This window comes from Gymnogyps californianus, chromosome 1 (assembly GCF_018139145.2).
Source record: "Gymnogyps californianus isolate 813 chromosome 1, ASM1813914v2, whole genome shotgun sequence".
NCBI classification, from domain to species: domain Eukaryota; kingdom Metazoa; phylum Chordata; class Aves; order Accipitriformes; family Cathartidae; genus Gymnogyps; species Gymnogyps californianus.
In genome coordinates this window covers 74,966,761-74,985,321 of record NC_059471.1, presented here as the reverse complement: position 1 = coordinate 74,985,321, position 18,561 = coordinate 74,966,761, and the positions used below count along the sequence as shown (strand labels likewise).

General features: G+C 43.6%; 1 protein-coding gene across 1 annotated transcript; it reads right to left on the bottom strand.

Annotated features, from left to right (window-relative positions):
* Nucleotides 1-586: 586 nt before the first annotated feature.
* Nucleotides 587-14,818, bottom strand: PLCXD1 (phosphatidylinositol specific phospholipase C X domain containing 1). The gene is made up of 6 exons (XM_050915030.1): nucleotides 14,611-14,818; nucleotides 11,022-11,158; nucleotides 6,952-7,080; nucleotides 5,620-5,775; nucleotides 1,924-2,107; nucleotides 587-930 (listed from the first exon to the last, which is right to left on the bottom strand). The coding sequence occupies exons 1-6, from the start codon at nucleotides 14,816-14,818 to the stop codon at nucleotides 638-640; spliced, it is 1,107 nt and encodes a 368-aa protein (XP_050770987.1). The 3' UTR covers nucleotides 587-637.
* Between the last annotated feature and the right edge of the window lie 3,743 nt (nucleotides 14,819-18,561).

The following is an 18,561-nucleotide window of genomic DNA, read 5'->3' as shown; positions in this document are numbered from 1 at the left end:
AAGAATTTTGTGACTACCCTGTTGGTAAAGGGGCTCACAACTGACACTGGGCACACAACAACAGTACAGCCGCTTCTAGATCACCAATGTTAATGATGTATTGGTGTACATATAAAAATCATGTCAAATAGGATTGTCAATACAGTATCTTTGATACATCAAAAATATTTTTCAACTGTTCCTTTTGTATATTTAACACAAACTATGAAAACAGACAAGTTAGTTTCACACTGATATAAAAGACTGAGAATTGGGGTTGCAAGTAGTGCAGAATATCTTTACAATTGTAAGAAAGAAAGATAAAATCTCAAAATAATTCATGCAGCTACTGACATATTTCTGCTTCTTGGTCATACATAAAATAAATTAACTTCTTGGGACTTTCAATATTGCCAACTGCTACAGAATCTAAGAACCTCCAAGTAAATTATACCTATACCATAGTTCTCTGGAGACTTCAGCAGGGTCTGCCTGCTCTCTTTTCTGTGAAAAGGCCTTGAAACACTGATGATGTTGAGAGCGCTTTTCTTAGTCATTAAAACATCCCTGGTTTAAGTTAACTGGACCTTTATGGGATCCAGGATGTTTAAACCAGGACACATGAAATGCAGACAAAACCTTTTCAGCTTTTCACAGATTAAGAAGCTGACAATGAAACACTATTTGTTCCAGCCCCTTTACTTTGACAGTGTAATGGAGGATTAATTTTTGTGTTAAGTTCTATCACATCTTTGACAAAATCATCGTTTCCTATGAAGTCTCCAGCAATGATGTTAATACATTCTTTCTTTGGTCCTGGATACTGCTGCTTTATCCAGATTTTCAAGCGTGGAAGACTCTGGAGTGTCATTTTCTTCAATGATCCAAATGGGTGTACAAGAATATACCTTAAATTTTCAGTAAGGTTAATCCCCGCTACAAAGAATTTTTCTGAAACAAAAATCAGAAGGCGACACATTAAATATTCCTTTGAGGAGAGCAGAAACTGCTCGGCATTGCATTAATTCCAGATCTCGTTCCTCTGGGAATCATTAAAATACTAACTTCACACTCTTTCTGTATTGTTTCGTATCCCTAGAACTGTTTCAGTAGACTGTCTCCCCTTGGTCCTGCATACTGCATGCTGTAGTAAACAGTTACTGAACCAAGCTCGGTTATTGAACCATTCCAGTTTAGCTAAATTTATCTAAATTATTCATTGCAGACGAAAGGTTCTCCACTAACTCGTCCTCCTTTGTAAATTACATTTATTTCTGTAAGGGTTGCTTCCAAACGCTTAGCCTTCCCCCGTGAGGGACAGGAGCACAGGGTGCACCTACACGAGCGTTTTCCTTTGGCTGTAGAGTGTGCTTTTGAAGCAGCTGCCCCCTTCGTCACCCCATGCGTGCACATCACGGAGCTGCGTCAGAGGTTATGAACTGAATTTCTTGCAGCTTAGACTACACCAGCATGCTTCAGCGCTGCTATTTCCTGATGTAGCTACAGCCTTCATGCACCATTCTTGTAGGGCTTTCTTTTCACAACAAGGCTAGCATAATGCGTTTCCCTCATCGTCAGCCCTGCCTAAAGCAGCAAGCACTGGATTGAGGAAGCAGTCTCCTACCTGTGAGATGGGCATGACAGCACCAGCGAGCTGGCCTGTGCTGAGAGCTTCTCTCTCTCATGGGATCATGCGAGTGAAGAAGCTGCCACAATTTACATAGTCTATGCATGTACATACACTGACACATGTATTTGCATCACCAAAGATGAATGTTGCACTCGCCCATGGGTGGGCAGAGCACTCAGCAACGTGGGCGCATCTCGTGCACACAGCATGCACAAAGTGGTTATATCCTGTAATGCTATGATTGCCCAACTTCCTATTTGTTTTGCATTGCTGTACGTGCCCCTTGTTTCCTCCGAGCGACTCCCTGTGCCTACCTGGACGGCCCATCAGCTTCATGCGCTCTAAATACTGGATAAGAGCGCAAGTGGCAGTTTTGTTTCCCCACCAGTATGGGATCGCGGGCCACAGCTCACAGTGCTCCTCCACTTCCACATCCTCTTCGTACGAGACTATAACCTGATGGCCACGCTGCCACATGGTCCGCAGTGTTGGCACCACCTAAGAGAAAGCCCAGGTTGAAGTCAACAACACAGCAGTATTCCCAAAGTTCAAATACTGACATGTGACATCGCCTTGGTAGAGAGGCACAGATTCAGTTCAAATAAAGCTTTTGAGCGTACAGCCCAGTAGGTCGTTGGCTGGGTTACAAGCTGCAGGTGCAATAGGAGTCTGGGAACTTCAGCAGATTCCTCCTTTCCTCAAACAATTCAACTACAGTAAAGTACATAACTCAAGGTCTTACACCCATGTAACAAGAAACCATCCCCATGTCGGCCCTTGTGCACATACTGCTGCTCAAAATTTGTTGGGAGAGGAAGACATAGGCCATTTGGTGAAAGGACGTAGGAGAGGGGCAAAGCCCTACAGCCAGCTGTAGGAATACAGACACAGAGAAGCAGGAATAATTTTGGCAAATGCCCCACGTATTGATCCAAATTTGTTGCTGTAGCCATCAAAGAAAACTGAACTGCTTAAGACTTGGTAAGACTAAATGTAAGTCTTCGAGAGATATGTTAATTCTGATTTCTCTAAAAGTGGAAAGTTTCTGAAATTGGGATGCTCCAGACATTTTGAATTGAAAGAGGGAAAGATTTGAGTCAGAAGCCTTCTCAGACAGACAGATGGGCTATTGAATTCAAGTGTTTCAATATGAAATGACATTTTCCAATCCTCTAAAGTTACCATTGGACAGAATTGAGACCCTCTGACTAGTTTTACTTGCAAAACCAACGTATTTAACAGGTATTGGTTTTTTAAGAACATTGTGGTTAAAAAGCTATGTCTGTTGCTTATGAAAAGGAAATGGTGGCTTTTTTATGTTCCAATTAACTTATTAATTAAAATAAAAGCCAAAGGCAGTTGAAAATGTTTTATGTAAATCTTTGAAGAGAGCCAAGGGTTGAATGAACATGGGAATCCCTCTTACTTCATCCAAGAAAGAGAGTGCAAGCCCCAATTAGGTCAGAAACTACTGCAAAATTAAGACACAAGCTACTCAAACTACAAAAATCTGTGGTTGACAGAAGCCTTTACTCCAGCTGCCTTTCTAAAGCTGGAACCTCATAAAAAAAAAAAGGGTGTGGGATAAGAGCCGAAAAAAAAAGCTACCAGAAATGTGTACATGAGCACAGGTGCTTATTTTGCAAACAAAGTAGAAATGAAACTGTAGATGTCTAACAAGGGATTTTTAAACCCTAGTAATCCAGATCAAAGGAAGACACCCTGAATAGTTAAGGGAATTAAAATTTTAAACACAATGTAATGTTGTCACGCTGTGGCCTGTGCCAGTACTACATACAGACCTCTGCTAGCAGTTGCTTCATAAATACTTTGACGCTTACTTTTGTATAACAAGAGTTGTAGTCTGGAAAGACAGTATATACCAGATTATTTTAGAATAAGTGAGCAATCACTTGGTTATTTGATGTTAAATCCGAATCTGTGATCCTGAAAAACCCCACAGCTACCTAACTTGCAACGGTATCACTTGCAAAAATGGTGAGATCCATTATGCTGGTCACAGACCCCATAGAAATAAAGTCTTCCTGCTTGAGGGAAGTACTTGGCTTCTCTTTTCTCCAGTGCCCTTCCTCCCTCCCCCTGGACACAACTCGGAAACGTTCTTCTTTCTTCACTCAGGTGATCTCAAACCATTCGTTCATCACCTTTGTGCAACAAACTATCAGCAGCAGCTTGCCCCTTTTGCAATTAATAACTTTTCTTCTTTTTAAGAGCTGGCCATGTGTCTGAAAGCAAATTTGACTCTCTTCTCCAGTATTGCTCTGCTCATCCACAGCTTACGGACTCAAGTTATTTGGGGAAACAATGAAAGAGTGTCACTCAGGTCTTCAGTTATTCAGCTGAGGCCTGAATATTCAGAATCCCCTAGTTTTGCTGAGAATTTTTCTATTTTAACTCTGCTGTACAAAATGCTTTGAAATGGTAATACTCACCCGTTACCGATACACCGGCTTCAAAGGCTGTATTCGAATCGCAAACAGGGTCATCATTATCCTGTACTCCTCACATCTCCAGAGAAAACCCTCTGTTCCTGTGCATCTTTGAAATGTTAATTGTTTAACTACTAAAAGCTCCCACACCTTGTAAAAAAGAGGAAGCTAAAAATACCAACTTCTAAAATTTAGCAATCAAATAATTTCTGATTATTTAAATTAAGGCTTTTCTGGAGGTTTGAGTGACTGAAAGCATATTAGGCTGGTTGGAAGGTCAGCTCCAGCTCACATCCAGGAAAGAAAGTCAATGCCACCAGAAACGCACTGAGGGCAGAGATGCTATTATGAGGCACCTCGACAGGCCACAGGCGTGGACTGACAGAAACCTCATGAAGCTCAACAAAGGCAAATGCGAAGTACTGCGCCTGAATGGACTAACCCCACGCACCAGGACAGACCGGGGGCAGCTGGCTAGAAACCTGCTTTGCAAAAAAGGACCTGGAGGTCCTACTGGACACCAAGCTGAACATGAGCCAGCAGTGTGCCCATGTGGCAAAGGTCAGCTGCAAAATGGGCTGTCTTAGTAAAGGCACAGACAGCAAGTCGAGAGAATGGGTTCTTCCCTTCTATTCAGCAATTGTGGGACTGCCTCTCAAGTACTGCCTCCAGCTGGGGCTTCCCCAGTACAAAAAAGTCATTGACATGCTGGAATGAGTCCAGCAGCATGCAACCAGAGCTAGCAGAGGCTGGAGCATGACACGCGAGGACGGGCTGAGAGAGCTGGGTCTGTTCAGCATGAAGAGGAGAAGACTACGGACAGGTCTTACTGCTGTCTGCAAATACCTGATGGGCAGATGTAGAGAAGGCTCCTCAGATGTGCACAGCAAAAGGATGAAAGTCAGCACACAAGTTACAGCAAGAGAGATTCTGATCAGATAGATAAGGAAAACATGTTTACTGTGAGAGGAGTGGTCAAATGTTGGACCAGGCTGCATAGAAAGGTTGTGGAATCTCCATCCTTGGAGATATTCAAGAATGGACGGGACACAGCCCAAAATAACTCTGAAGTTGGTCCTGCTTTGCATGTTGGGGTTGGACCAGATGACCTCCAGAGGTCACTTCCAACCTAAACTATTATAAATAGCAGAAACATTTATTTATAATTATTGCTGTGAAAAGGCAGAAAATGGATTCTTTAAATTCTATAAATATAGTATGGACTACATTTATAACACACACACCTTCTTTTCTTTTTTTCTTTTGTTGTTGTTAAAAACAAAACTCAGACAGGGCAGTGGATGACAGTTGTGTCCCTACTATTGTCCCACAACTCAACAGGCATGACAGTCAAATTTAATTCCCTCCTCCACACTGTGGGATGTAGGTTTGCTTTATCGCCTTAATTTTATTAGGTAAAGAGCTATCTGATGCAGCAAACATTACTTTTCCTAGGTTAAAAATACAGTGAAAGTAGAATATATCTAAAAATTTGGAATCAAATATCTCACTGTAATATATCATTGTTAAAAAAGGAGAAAAAAAGGATCTCATACTTACATTTCTGGAACACAGTTTACACTGGAAAATCTCTTTTATACAGGCAATAAGAAGACAATGAAGTTTCTTGGTTAATCCATCAAAATTCCTGCAGGCTAAGATAACAACTTCCTGAGGATGAGTTTCCAACCATCTTAACACTTCCCACAGAATATCCTAAAAAAGAGAGTCATGGCAACTTAGAACATCATCTATGCTATGCAGGGGGAAGGACATAAAACCAACAGAGCATTGATGGTGGGGTAGACTCGCAACCACAATAATGAAAATCAGCATAGGTTTCTGGAGGATGGCCATCTGACAGCCCACAAGGTGGTCCAGGGAGATGCACTCCAGGAAAACCTACTTTCTGCAGGTCTGTGCTGGCTTGATCTGGATGTAGTTCTAGCACACTACACCTAACAGCTTTGTATTTTGATAATATCCATGAATCTCCTACTGGCTAGAGGCAGGTTAGCAGTAAAGCCATCTCCCCAAGCTTCTTTAAGGACAAACAACATATTAGTGGCAAACTCAAAACTAGGGAAAAATTCTGTGCTTGCTTAAACATAACAGGACCTATTTTCCCATTTGTTATGAGCAATGACAGCTTCTTGAAGACCACATATAATTAGCAGGGTAGTCAGGCACTACATCTAACTGTTTACATGAGCATGCCAGTCACCACGAAATCTCAACACATGGAGGGTTCAGACTCATGAGCATGAAACTGAAGTTTAGCCAGTTAGTCTACAAATCAAAAGCTGCCTTAGCTGGGTCTGCCTGGCTGTACAGGTCCCAGCAAACGGAAAGAAGATGTAAACTACTCCACAGTGACAGAGCACATGCAAAGAGCAACTCACAGTAGTTTCTTCACAACAGCTGACAGTAATTTGATCATGGGATCCAGACTTGAGTCTCTCTGTCTTTCAGTGAAATACTTTTTCCTCAAAAAAAAAAAAAAGTGTTTCTGTGATTTTATTAGGCCTTTAATACCTTCTTCTCTTTAATAACTTCTCTCCTTACCGGGGAAACGGGATTGCCCTGGGTAGCATCCTGGGACAACACAAGATAAACCCCAGAAACATCAGGCACTTGGTAGGGGCTAGGCAGTGGAGAGCAAGGCACAGCAACTCCGGTTTGAGGATGAGGGATTGATTGATGCTCCAGTCTCACTTGCAGCTGCTGAAACTAACTTCCAGCCCTGCTGATTTTCTCCAGTTTGAAGTCGTCACATTACGAAAACAAATACGCTACTCAGAAAACCTCAGGCTAGCATTTTCAGATTATGATGGCTCTTAAATGAAAGAAACAACACTGTTTTTATAGCCATCCCAAAGGTAAGGACAATACCTGTACAGTAACAGTTGTGTAAACCATATGCACGAAGTACAAATTCATAGATGGATCATTAGCCTTGTGAGCAATCCTGAAATCCAGATATCTAACTCCAGCCTCAAGTTGCTCCGTTACAGTCAGTACCTGAAAGGTGAAACAGAAGACAAAGGTCCTGAGAGCTTGAAAGAGATTTGTTTCGTTAGTTTAGAAAGCTGAAAAAGGTGTACAAACCTAGCCCTATGACATTTTTCACAGGTGTTTCATGTTTAAAAGTGGTACTATATGGCACCAAGTCACAACTTTGAAGTATTTTACTCTCTGACAAGAGGGATCCCAATTTCCCTGCGGCATATACTGCAGGTACAGATTAGATTAGTTTCAGACCTCTGCCCTTGTTGTGTTCTGAAAGTTAAAGATCCATTAACCTGTGTGTAAATACATGATCGCTCTTCACAAGACTATTCATATGAACAAAAATTGCAGGATCAGCACCTTAGAAATGCTGTATGTATTTTATTCGATCAAAGACTTTACCATGGTTGTCTCTGTGGAGCTCACTCATCCTCAACAGAAGGAAAAACAAAACCAGAAAAAAGTACTGGCTATTGTTCTTTTTCAAGATAAAGGCTCTTAAAAAGTTTGAATTAACCTGTAGAAGTCCTACAAAACAGAGGTCGTCCTCTATTTCCACTTCCCTCAGACCTCTTCTACTGGATTTAAGGGCTGAATGGAACAGGCAATAAAGCTGAGTTTCTGGGGCAAAAAGTCCCAAACAATATGTCTCTTACCTATATAAAGACTCTCTTTGCATAAGAAAATAGAATCAACTTAATTAAATATATTTAAACACTAATTTGTCTCAGTTCAACCTGCTATGGACAACACGTTTAGGTTTCAGAAAGCATACACCGTACCTATTTAAGCCAGAAAGGATTCAGCAAAAGCTAAATCAATACAAGGCGTTGCGCCTGAATAACCACATTCGTTGCTTTAGGGCTGAGACAGAGCTTAAGACACGTGGCAGGATGCTCACCCTGCCTAGCTTCAACCATCTAACTTTCTGTTCTTAGGACAGGAATTTAATCTCCCCAGGCTATGCCTGAGCTGCAGGGCTGGGGAGCAGCCCAGCTCCGCATGCCCCAGGGTGCAGGTGGTGCGGTGGCTCAGGCCAACATCTCCCTCTCTGCCTGCTTGGACTCCACCAGGCTGGAGCAGATCACAAGGAGTGATCCGTGCCCAAGTCCCACCTTCACTTGGAGCACGCTGGAGATGGGAGTGTATATGGCTGTAGGTCATATATAACCTTTGTGGCCTGAAAGAGCACCAGATGAAATAGCTGCTCTGAACTGCCCTTTGAATGAATTAATTTCTTTCTGTTGACTGCATGGGAAAACTAGACAAATTAGGCTCTCCAATTAGTCATCTGAGTTTGGATACTGAATTAGACAGTGTGAACATTGCCCCCCAAGGGCAAAATTTAAGAGGAAGCCCTGGGGAGTGATGCTGCTTAGTGCTGCAATCTCACACCAGTCATCCAGGGCATGAGTGGAAGTTACACACCTGACGTCAGCCATTGCGCAGGAAAGATTTGGGCATCTAGACTGACACCCATAACAGCCAGGGCTCAAGCCAGGCACCGCCTCCTAGGCACTGGGCCATCCAGGAACCTGTGGGTCCTACCATCAGTAGGGTTCCTTGATGTCTGTTCTGGATACCAACGGGTGGAGTCACCTCCTCACAAAGATAACTCCAGCACCGCAGAGCTAAGGAGGGGCAGGATTGCCGCCATGCCTCTTTCCCATCAGCACTGGGCCACTTCCTGCTCAGCACGCTGGGTTCGGACCAGAAAATGACTGTAATGAGGTAAGGAGCTTGTTTGTCACCAACAGGGTCACTTCACTGGCCAGCAACCCACAAGTTAGGAGGTATCTAAATCTTTCATTGGCTTAAGTCCTGTCGTGGTTTAACCCCAGCCAGCAACTAAGCACCACACAGCCACTCGCTCACTCCTCCCCTCCCAGTGGGATGGGGAGGAGGATTGGGAAAAAAAAAGTAAAGCTCATGGGTTGAGATAAGAGCAGTTTAATAACTAGAGTAAAATAAAATAGAATACTAACAATAATAATAAAATATAATAATAATAAAAATATAATAATAATAATAGTAATGGAAGGAATATAACAAAAAAAAGAGAGAAATAAAACCCAAGAAAAGACAAGTGATGCACAATGCAATTGCTCACCACCCGCTGACCGATGCCAGAGCAGCGATCCACCTCTCCCGGCCAACTGCCCCCCGTTTATATACTGGGCATGACGTTCCATGGTATGGAATACCCCTTTGGCTAGTTCAGGTCAGCTGCCCCGGCTGTGCTCCCTCCCAGCTTCTTGCACACCTGCTTGCTGGCAGAGCATGGGAAACTGAAAAATCCTTAACTTAGGATGAGCGCCACTTAGCAACAACTAAACCATCAGAGTGTTATCAACATTATTCTCACACTAAATCCAAAACACAGCACAGTACCAGCTACTAAGAAGAAAATTAACTCTATCCCAGCCGAAACTAGGACAAGTCCCAAAGCAAAAAGCAGCTCAAGACAAGGCACTGTGCTAAGCGAGTGCCTTTCCACATCAACTCATCACTGCCGTTACATATTCGATATCTGGTAATGTCTAAGACTCCAGTTTGCCAGGGCTGCTCAAACACAACAAAAGAAGCCTAGGCATAATTATTGCCATTTATCAATTATTCAGTTTTAATTCCCTAGTAATGAACTACTTCTTCAATAAGAACAAAAGTGAAAAGATTTTTGGTACCTCTTTGATGCCAGGAAAGTCTGTTCTTTAGAAAAATCTTCAAAAGCTCTAGCTTAAATCATGATCCCCAATTTTGTCTTTAACATACATTTGTGAGGAACAAAGAGGTAACTACTAGCTTAATATTTAGAAATTTTTAAAAATTAACTAAACCTTACATGAAGGGCCACACCTTCATTCTCTTAATCTTTATGGAAAAAAATTCTCTTCAATAAGATTTTTGTCTTTGCTGCTGGGTAAAATAAACACTATAGATGGAGAAAACAACTGACATCTCACACAACAGTGACAGTAAAAATGACAAGCATTACCTTCTGAACAAAGTGCAAGAGAAAAACCTCTTTTGATTATGGTAATATTAAATGTTATTTATAACAATGATAAACATGTGAAAAAGAACATGAGTTTCTAGTACCAAGTGGTCAGCTTTAAGCAACATCTTTGTCTATGTATCATCCCTGCCTGACCTACATGCTTTTTCCCCACAAAAGAAGATCTGGTATGTATGGCACCTATCTCATACCCCAATGTGCTGGTTTTGGCTGGGAGAGAGTTAATTTTTTCCATAGTAGCTAGTATGGGGCTGTGTTTTGGATTTGTGATGAAAACAGTGTTGATAACACACTGATGTTTTCGTTACTGCTGAGCAGTGCTTACACAGAGTCAAGGCCTTTTCTGCTTCTCACGCCACCCCACCAGCGAGCAGGCTGGGGGTGCACAAGAAGTTGGGAGGGGACACAGCCGGGACAGCTGACCCCAGCTGACCAAAGGGATATTCCATACCATATGACGCCATGCTCAGCATATAAAGCTGGGGGAAGAAGAAGGAGGGGGGGATGTTTGGAGTGATGGCATTTGTCTTCCCAAGTCACCGTTACGCGTGATGGAGCCCTGCTTTCCTGGAGATGGCTGAACACCTGCCTGCCGATGGGAAGTGGTGAATGAATTCCTTGTTCTGCTTTGCTTGTGCGCGTAGCTTTTGCTTTACCTTTTAAACTGTCTTTATCTCAACCCACGAGTGTTCTCACTTTTTCACCCTTCTGATTCTCTCCCCCATCCCACCAGGGGGGAGTGAGCAAGCGGCTGTGTGGTGCTTAGCTGCCAGCTGGGGTTAAAGCATGACACCCAAGCACAGTATCTCATGAGAGCACAGATTTCTGGGCAGCAGGCTATTCTTTCATTGCACATGGGAGAGCGTGACCACTCTCAGCACTGCAGCACAAGCTTCAACTTTGCCCAGGCATGATGAGAACGCTAGACAACTGTTACCTGTGTTGTAGACCACTTCATGATAATGGGGTGCACAATGCAGGGCATACATTTGTTTAAAAACTTCACCAGCTTGAATTCATTGCCACTAACACCAGAGTTTTTATCCAAGCAGTAGGTCATAGTGTCGTGACTCCCTGTAGAATACAAAAATAAACGTACAGAAAATGTCATTTCTTAACTACTCAGGACCACAATACATGGTTATATTGCATGTGCACATCTGACATGCCACGCCATTTCCAAATCACACACCTATATTGCCTGACAGCCTATGTAGTTATGGCAAAAAGGTGGGCTCTTCTATAGAGGTTGCTCACCTGACATTAATAAGCTTAGCGTGAAATCCTCGTGAAGGGAAGGCATCGAGACCTTTCAGCAAAGCAGTCCCCATCTAAAATACACACCATTGTTGGTTGCCTCAAACTACAATAAAATGGCCTGTTTCAATTAGCATCTTCCACTGAAATAATTATCTTGATGTGAAAACCCACTTTTTTCAGGGAATAAATAGCTGAAGGCTGAATTTATCTAGAATATGTCCTGTTTTCAGAGTTGTCCAAATGCAGGATTTCATACTCCAATCCCAGCATCTCTGCACAGGAAAATATGACTGAAAGCAAAAATTCATCTTCTTACACCTTTGACTGGACCAACTCCTAACTTGGCACTTTAAGCATTTATATCTTAAATATCTGGTAAAAACGCCCTCCTGAACTAAACACCCACATCCCCTACAGAAACAACGTAAGAGGTGGGCGCTTGAAGGTTTCACAGGCAAATCCAAGTCTAAGTTTACATGTGATAGATGAACAAGATCCACCTTTTATGGACTTCAAAAATTACCTGACTCTTTCCAACACAGGGAATTACATAGGGGCAGGCTAAGCATCAGAGCCAAGTACAGCCTGCCCAAATACTTCGCTTCTTTGAAGTCTTAATAAATCTGACACATCTCTTGCATCATGTTTAGATGAAACTCTGTTGCAACTCACAATTTCTTCAGGACAGGCAACCAGTGATTTTGCTAGCATTTTCTGTTCCATTATTTCTTCTAACAACTCAGTGAAGTGACTTGCTGGGATCTTTACAGAGTATCTGCAGGGAATTTGCATATCATTTTGTTTTTTAAGTCTTCTGTCAAACAAATTGTTCACTGGTGCTAGGAACTGCCTTTTTGAATGGTCTGTCTTACTGGTGCCAATAGCAATATTTCTCGCAGCCAAAGAAAAAGGACAAGTTTGTACTTGAAATAAAGAAAACTCTTTGAAACTATCAATAATAGTTTAATGTCCCACTCAATTTTTTCACCTTTTAAAATTGGGTTTCTGTCTATTTTCCTGTTTTAAACATCCAGACCAACCTCATTGCAGATGGAAGATCGATAATGAGGGCATGCAATCAAAGAAGTTTGTCTTACAAGATGTAAGAGCCAAACCATTAAATACCCATGGACCAAATCCAAGTCTGAGAGAAGTGAACAGGATTCCATCAATGGGTGTTGCATCTACTGATGCTCATCAGCAAATGGATAGTAACCTTTCATTTAGGAGTCTTCTTGTGATGTCAGTGAGTTACAGTAATGAAAGGAAGAGGGGTATATCCATGACACAACAAATATGATGCAAAGATAGTGAGCTAGCACCAAACCAGGTAGATTCAAAGCTTGAAACAACATCTCCCCAGCAGCTCTGTGCTGAACCTGGTGCAAACACAACACTAATTACGGAGACTTGCCTCTATCTCCTCATCATGCTTTCGGAATGCACTCCCTCATGTTTCTTGCATACCTTGTTGTCTTCTCTATTTGAGATAAGCTTCCACTTCCAAACTGGGCTTCCCCCAGTCATTGCTCCCTCTGAAAACCTGCCAGAGCTGTCTTGACCTGGTTGGTCTTGATCTGCTTTTGTTCTGACCTGGGCTAAAACAGTTTTGTAGGTCAGCTGGACAGCCACCAAAATCTTCCAAGCTAATAGCCTGCAATGCTCTGTCAAAGTCCTCCAATGTTTGCTGAAATGGGCTTATCTTCAACTATTCTTTTCTTTGTGCCTGTTCTCTATGCAGGCATATTCACAAGAACAACAAACATTCACAAGAATAACAAGGTCACCGGTAGGAGAAGAGCCAGGAAGTCAAAGGCACATATCAGCAGGTTCTCAGCTTTATACGATATCCAAGAAACACCACTGTGAAAGCTTTTTAGAAACAACATGGTTCCTTTTCCAGCAAAAAAACCCACTGACCATGCTACTGACTTTTTGAAGGGTTTTTGCAAGAGGAACAAAAAAGAAAAAAAAAAGGGGGGAAAAAAAAGATAATATTACCTTCTTTCTTCTGTCATAAGACAGATACTAATTTTCTTCTCTTGTTGGTTAAATGAGAAATCTAGAATTTTTTTATAACATCTGTCCTGGGGTCCTTCTACATAGGCTTTATCCAAAACAGAGGCACGCCTGTTTCAAAGTTAACATCAACTTAAATTACATATCCAAGAAGTCACCATGAAATAAGTTCCTGGGTTTCACTTTTAATCAAAACTCTACACTCCATTAGTTCATGAAGGGCAGAAAAAAAAAAAATCCACCACAGTTCTTGGGTCCTCCCAGGGCTCCACCCACTGAAGACAAGACTTGATTTTTCCCACTATCTCTAAATATACGTCTTTTTGTTAAAATTAACCTACAATTCTGTAGCCTACATAAAACATTCATTTACACATTGTGCTGCTTTCCACCCAAACTACCTGTTGCATCTATAGGTGTGAGAGAAAAAAGGGGCTAGACTTTTCTTTAGTACTATTTTCATTGTGGAGGCAAAGGGAATCACTCAAGAGCTGACAGTCCTCCAGTGCTTCCCCACGTGCCAGTGAAAACAGGTTCTCCTGTAACTTCTTTGGACAGAATGAGAAAAAAAAAATCATCTATTCAAGGCAGCAGAGAGGCAATAACATGACCAAAGAAAGACTAATGATACACAGGACTGAATGTAGTACCAATGAGGACACCAGCTATAGCGCAACTGTATTTACCCATAAATAGGATAAATCCAGTTTTCGTAAGCAGGGTCAGGCAGAAAAGTCACACTCTACATTAATAAAAACATATGTTAACTAAAAGTCTCCATCCTCCTTTTTTCATACTTTCACAGCCTCTTTTAAACAGTACAAAGAAACAAATAATAAGGTAAAATGTTATTTCTCTCCTTTGGGACCCATTTTATTATGTAGGAAGTGGCAAGAAGAAATTAGGAAAATCACACCGTGCCCAGATAAGCAAATGCTCAGATTATTAACACTGATCTGACAAGATGATGCACAGGGACTGCAAAAAAGTCCCTCTTTCTTTCCTTCCCTCAAAAAAAAAAAAAAAAAAAAAAATCCTTTTTTCCTCCTCCCCTCCAAGAAACCCCAAACATTAGAGACTAAAAGTATTCACATGCATGCACACGTCACACAAACCCTCCCCCAAGCCCTTCTCCCACACACTGACCCAAATAATAAACGTAGCCATCCTGAAATGGGACAAACAGGATGTTCCAATGCTTAAATGACACACTAACAAAACAGCGGAAAAGAAAAGTTCATCTTTACCTGGAAGAGCTAAGTTATACAGGGGAATATCCCAGAGCTCCTCTGGTAATCGTGACATCCATTGACCATTTTCATGGCACACGTGAATGGAGGTTTGCAAAAGGCCTTCCATTAGTGCCTGCTGTAGGACTTCATAGGGTGTTCTGGGAAGGAAAAAGAAAAGAAAAAGAATAAACCATCCCATATACTGTGGTTGAATTAATGCCATTGCACCTGTGCAGAACAGATTTATACATGCTATAAAATGTCAACCCTTCTCTCAAGTAATTGCAGCAAAATGTCAAGAGCTTCTCAGCCACAACACACACTGCTTTTGATAACATCGTCTCCCAGCACAATGCCAAGGGAGGGTTCCAGCTTCAGGCTTGTAAGCTGACCAACTGAAAATAAAAATAGAGCCAAGACAAGTATGTGCAGCTTCATTGGTATGGAGAAATGACTATCTAAGTTGGCTATTGCGACATCATGAGGAGTAACCTACCTCCAGTGTGAAACAACATCTGTTCCCTGACCCTTGGCAGCCCCAGGAGCATGGCAGCGGGACCGATGGCAGGGCCAGGACAGGGGCTGGATCTGTGACCCTCAGGTCCCTGGAAACACTTACCTTGAAGCATCAATTCAGCTGCCACAACAATGCCTCTATGAAAAGCCTTGACAAAGATGTCAGGACATTGGATTTTCAGGTCATGCTGGCTTCTGGGGTCAAAGAGGAAAACTTCCATCTTCTTATTCCCTGTTTTGAGAAGATGTCTTGATGTCTGTTCTTATCACCCCTACTGAGCCCATGATCCCAAGTACTTCAGTTCGGTCAGACCTTCCTGAAAACTACTCTGGAACTGATCTTCTTGAATACAAGCCTCTCTGGGATCTTCTGCAAAATTTGCAATAGTCTTGCAGGAGTGCCAGTGGACAAAACCCAGCTGAGAAATCATGGTCCTCACCAGGGCTTACTAGAGTTATCCTGTTCATTTTTCATTTTATGTTCTCCTGGATGATGCAGAACATGAAGATGAGCTCTCCATGCCTTTTTTTTTTTTTTTCCCTAGGATGTTCCTGAAGTTCAGGATGGGATCCTGTTTTGGGATGAAAGCCTTCCTTCTTCTCACTGTTTTCAAGGCTTTAGCTATTTTTTCACAGCTATGTAGTGGGACACTTTCTTTTAGATCATGGCACAGTGATTACCTATGTTAATATCACATCTTCCTTTTTAATCCTTTTTTAAAAAGCTGTCACTGTGAATGATTCCTTCTTGTCTGCTACAGCAATGGCAGTCAAATATGTATTTGTACAGGTTTTGTGCTCTGCCAAACATCCTCACTGGTCCCTGGTCCCTGTTGCTGCATCTTGGCAGATTCATTCCTGAGATTGCTTCTCCCTAAAATATTCTTCGAGTTGCTCTGGATTTACAAGTGAGCCATACCATTTATATGAAGAACATTTCCTTAAACAAGGTGCACTAGATTTTTTTTTTTTGGCAGTCACATAGGGTCATCTGAAAGGCAACTTTAGAAATTGCATTCCGAAGTTTTATGTCCATACCACACATAACAGATACAATCTGCTTTTATATCTGCCAGTGCATGTAGCATCACTCGTCTAGCCTGCCTTGCTGTGCCTTCAGTGTGGCTTTGAATTGGTCTCTCTGAGTACAGACGCTCCAGTTAAGAATGGGACTATGTCAGCTGAAGGAAATGCCCAGCACCCCTGGCACAGTGACACAGGCTGCACGTGTCCGTTGTGTAACCTGGGGCTTTCCTCCTGGTGACGAGCAGCTACCTCTGAGGTTATCCATACACACAAGGCCATTGCATAAGCAGGAAAGAAGTGCCTGGGTGTCTGCAGACACCAAGGTGAGTGAAGAAGGAGGGGGAGGAGGTGCTCCAAGCACCAGAGCAGACATTCCGCTGTAGCCTGTGGTGAAGACCATGGTGAAGCAGGCTGTCCCCCTGCAGCCCATGGAGGTTAACGGTGGAGCAGATCTCCACCTGCAGCCTGTGGAGGACCCCACACCGGAGCAGGTGGATGCCTGAGGGAGGCTGTGACCCCATGGAGAGCCCACGCTGGAGCAAGCTCCTGGCAGGACCTGTGGACCCATGGAGAGAGGAGTCCACGCTGGAGCAAGTTTGCTGGCAGGACTTGTGACCCCGTGGGGGACCCACGCTGGAGCAGTCTGTTCGTGAAGGACTGCACCCCATGGAAGGGATCCTTGCTGGAGCAGTTCGTGAAGAACTGTAGCCTGTGGGAAGGACTCATGTTGGAGAAGTTCGTGGAGGACTGTCTCCCATGGGAGGGACCCCATGCTGGAGCGGGGGAAGAGTGTGAGGAGTCCTCCCCCTGAGGAGGAAGGAGCGGCAGAAACGACATGTGATGAACTGACCACAATCCCCATTCCCCATCCCCCTGCGCCGCTCGGGGGGAAGGAGGTAGAGAAAATCGGGAGTAAAGTTAAGCTCAGGAAGAAGGGAGGGGTGGGGGGAAGGTGTTTTTAAGATTTGGTTTTATTTCTCATTACCCTACTCTGATTTGATTGGTAATAAATTAAATTAATTTTCCCCAAGTCGAGTCTGTTTTGCCCATGACAGTAATTGGTGAGTGATCTCCCTGTCCTTATCTCAACCCATGAGCCTTTCGTTATATTTTCTCTCCCCTGTCCAGCTGAGGAGGGGAGTGATAGAGCAGCTTCAGTGGGCACCAGGCATCCAGCCAGGGTCAACCCACCACAACTACCCTCACTCCCCTTGTTCATGCCACCTTTCTGACCTGACCTTGGGTGGTCTGAATGCAGGCAGCAATTACATTTTGAGGACTCTACCGGGACACAAACAATAAACTAGCAATAAAACATGCAAACGTGCAAAGCCACTGGAGATCACCGTCTTCTCTCCTCGGGACACCAAGAGCATCGGGTGGGATCTCACCCAGATTGTGCCCAAAGCGTGCCTTGCACGCACAGCCCTGCCAGCCCCGAGCGCTGGGCGACAGCCAAACACTACGCAGTTCCGGGAGGGAGATATAGAATTAATGAACGTTTGATGATGACATAATTAAAACATTTGCTGCAGCCGACCCAGAAGCTGGGAATTACAGGAAACATTGGGACGAGAACTACCCAAACTGCCACAGCCAGGAGCAAGCTGCCAGCCCCGCCAGGCGCAGGGGCGATACCACGGCAGAAGGGCGGGCTCAGCGCCCCCCCACCCCGCGCCCAGCGCCTGCGAGGCCCGGGCCGACGCCCGCAACGGGCTGTCGTACCCTCCGGGGAGACGGATTCCTCCCTCCCCTCTTTGGGTTTGGGTTTCTTTTTTTTTCCCCCATCGTTTTACTTACTCCGATGAACGATGTCGCTTACCATCTCAGCTCCTCAGGAAGACTTGCGCACCCCAGCTCCCCCCGCCGGGCTCCCGCAGCGGGCACAAGCCCCGCGCGCTGCCCGCACTCGGGCGGGGGCTGCCCTGCCCTGCCCTGCCCTGCCCTGCCCGGGTCAAGTGACCGCAGGTTTGAGGAGGGTGAAGGAGGGGCGAGAGAGATGAGGAAGAAGAGGGGAGGTGGTTCTGGTTAAGTGGAGCGGCCTGAAACGCACTGGTGAGACACTCGGTGGACTGAAGATGTATTGCTCCGGGAGGAACCTGCAGGCAGGGGACAGGCAAAGGAATGCCGGGGGGGGAACACCAAGTAATAGCACGTAGCCATCCTTCAACTGCATTTAAAATCTATTAATGCAAAAAAGCTTAAAATATATATATGTATATTTATACATATATATAACGTACCTTAATTGCCTGCTTTGTCCAACAGAGTTTCTATTTCTTCAGTTTGCAGAGCTAATACATGATTCACTAATTCTTTCCCTCCTCTTTAGCTTGTACAGCCCCTCATCCGTGGTGAAATTCACTCGTATTTATTATGGTACCTTGCAGAAATTTAGGCAAGCTCCTCAAAAAGCTTTTCTGT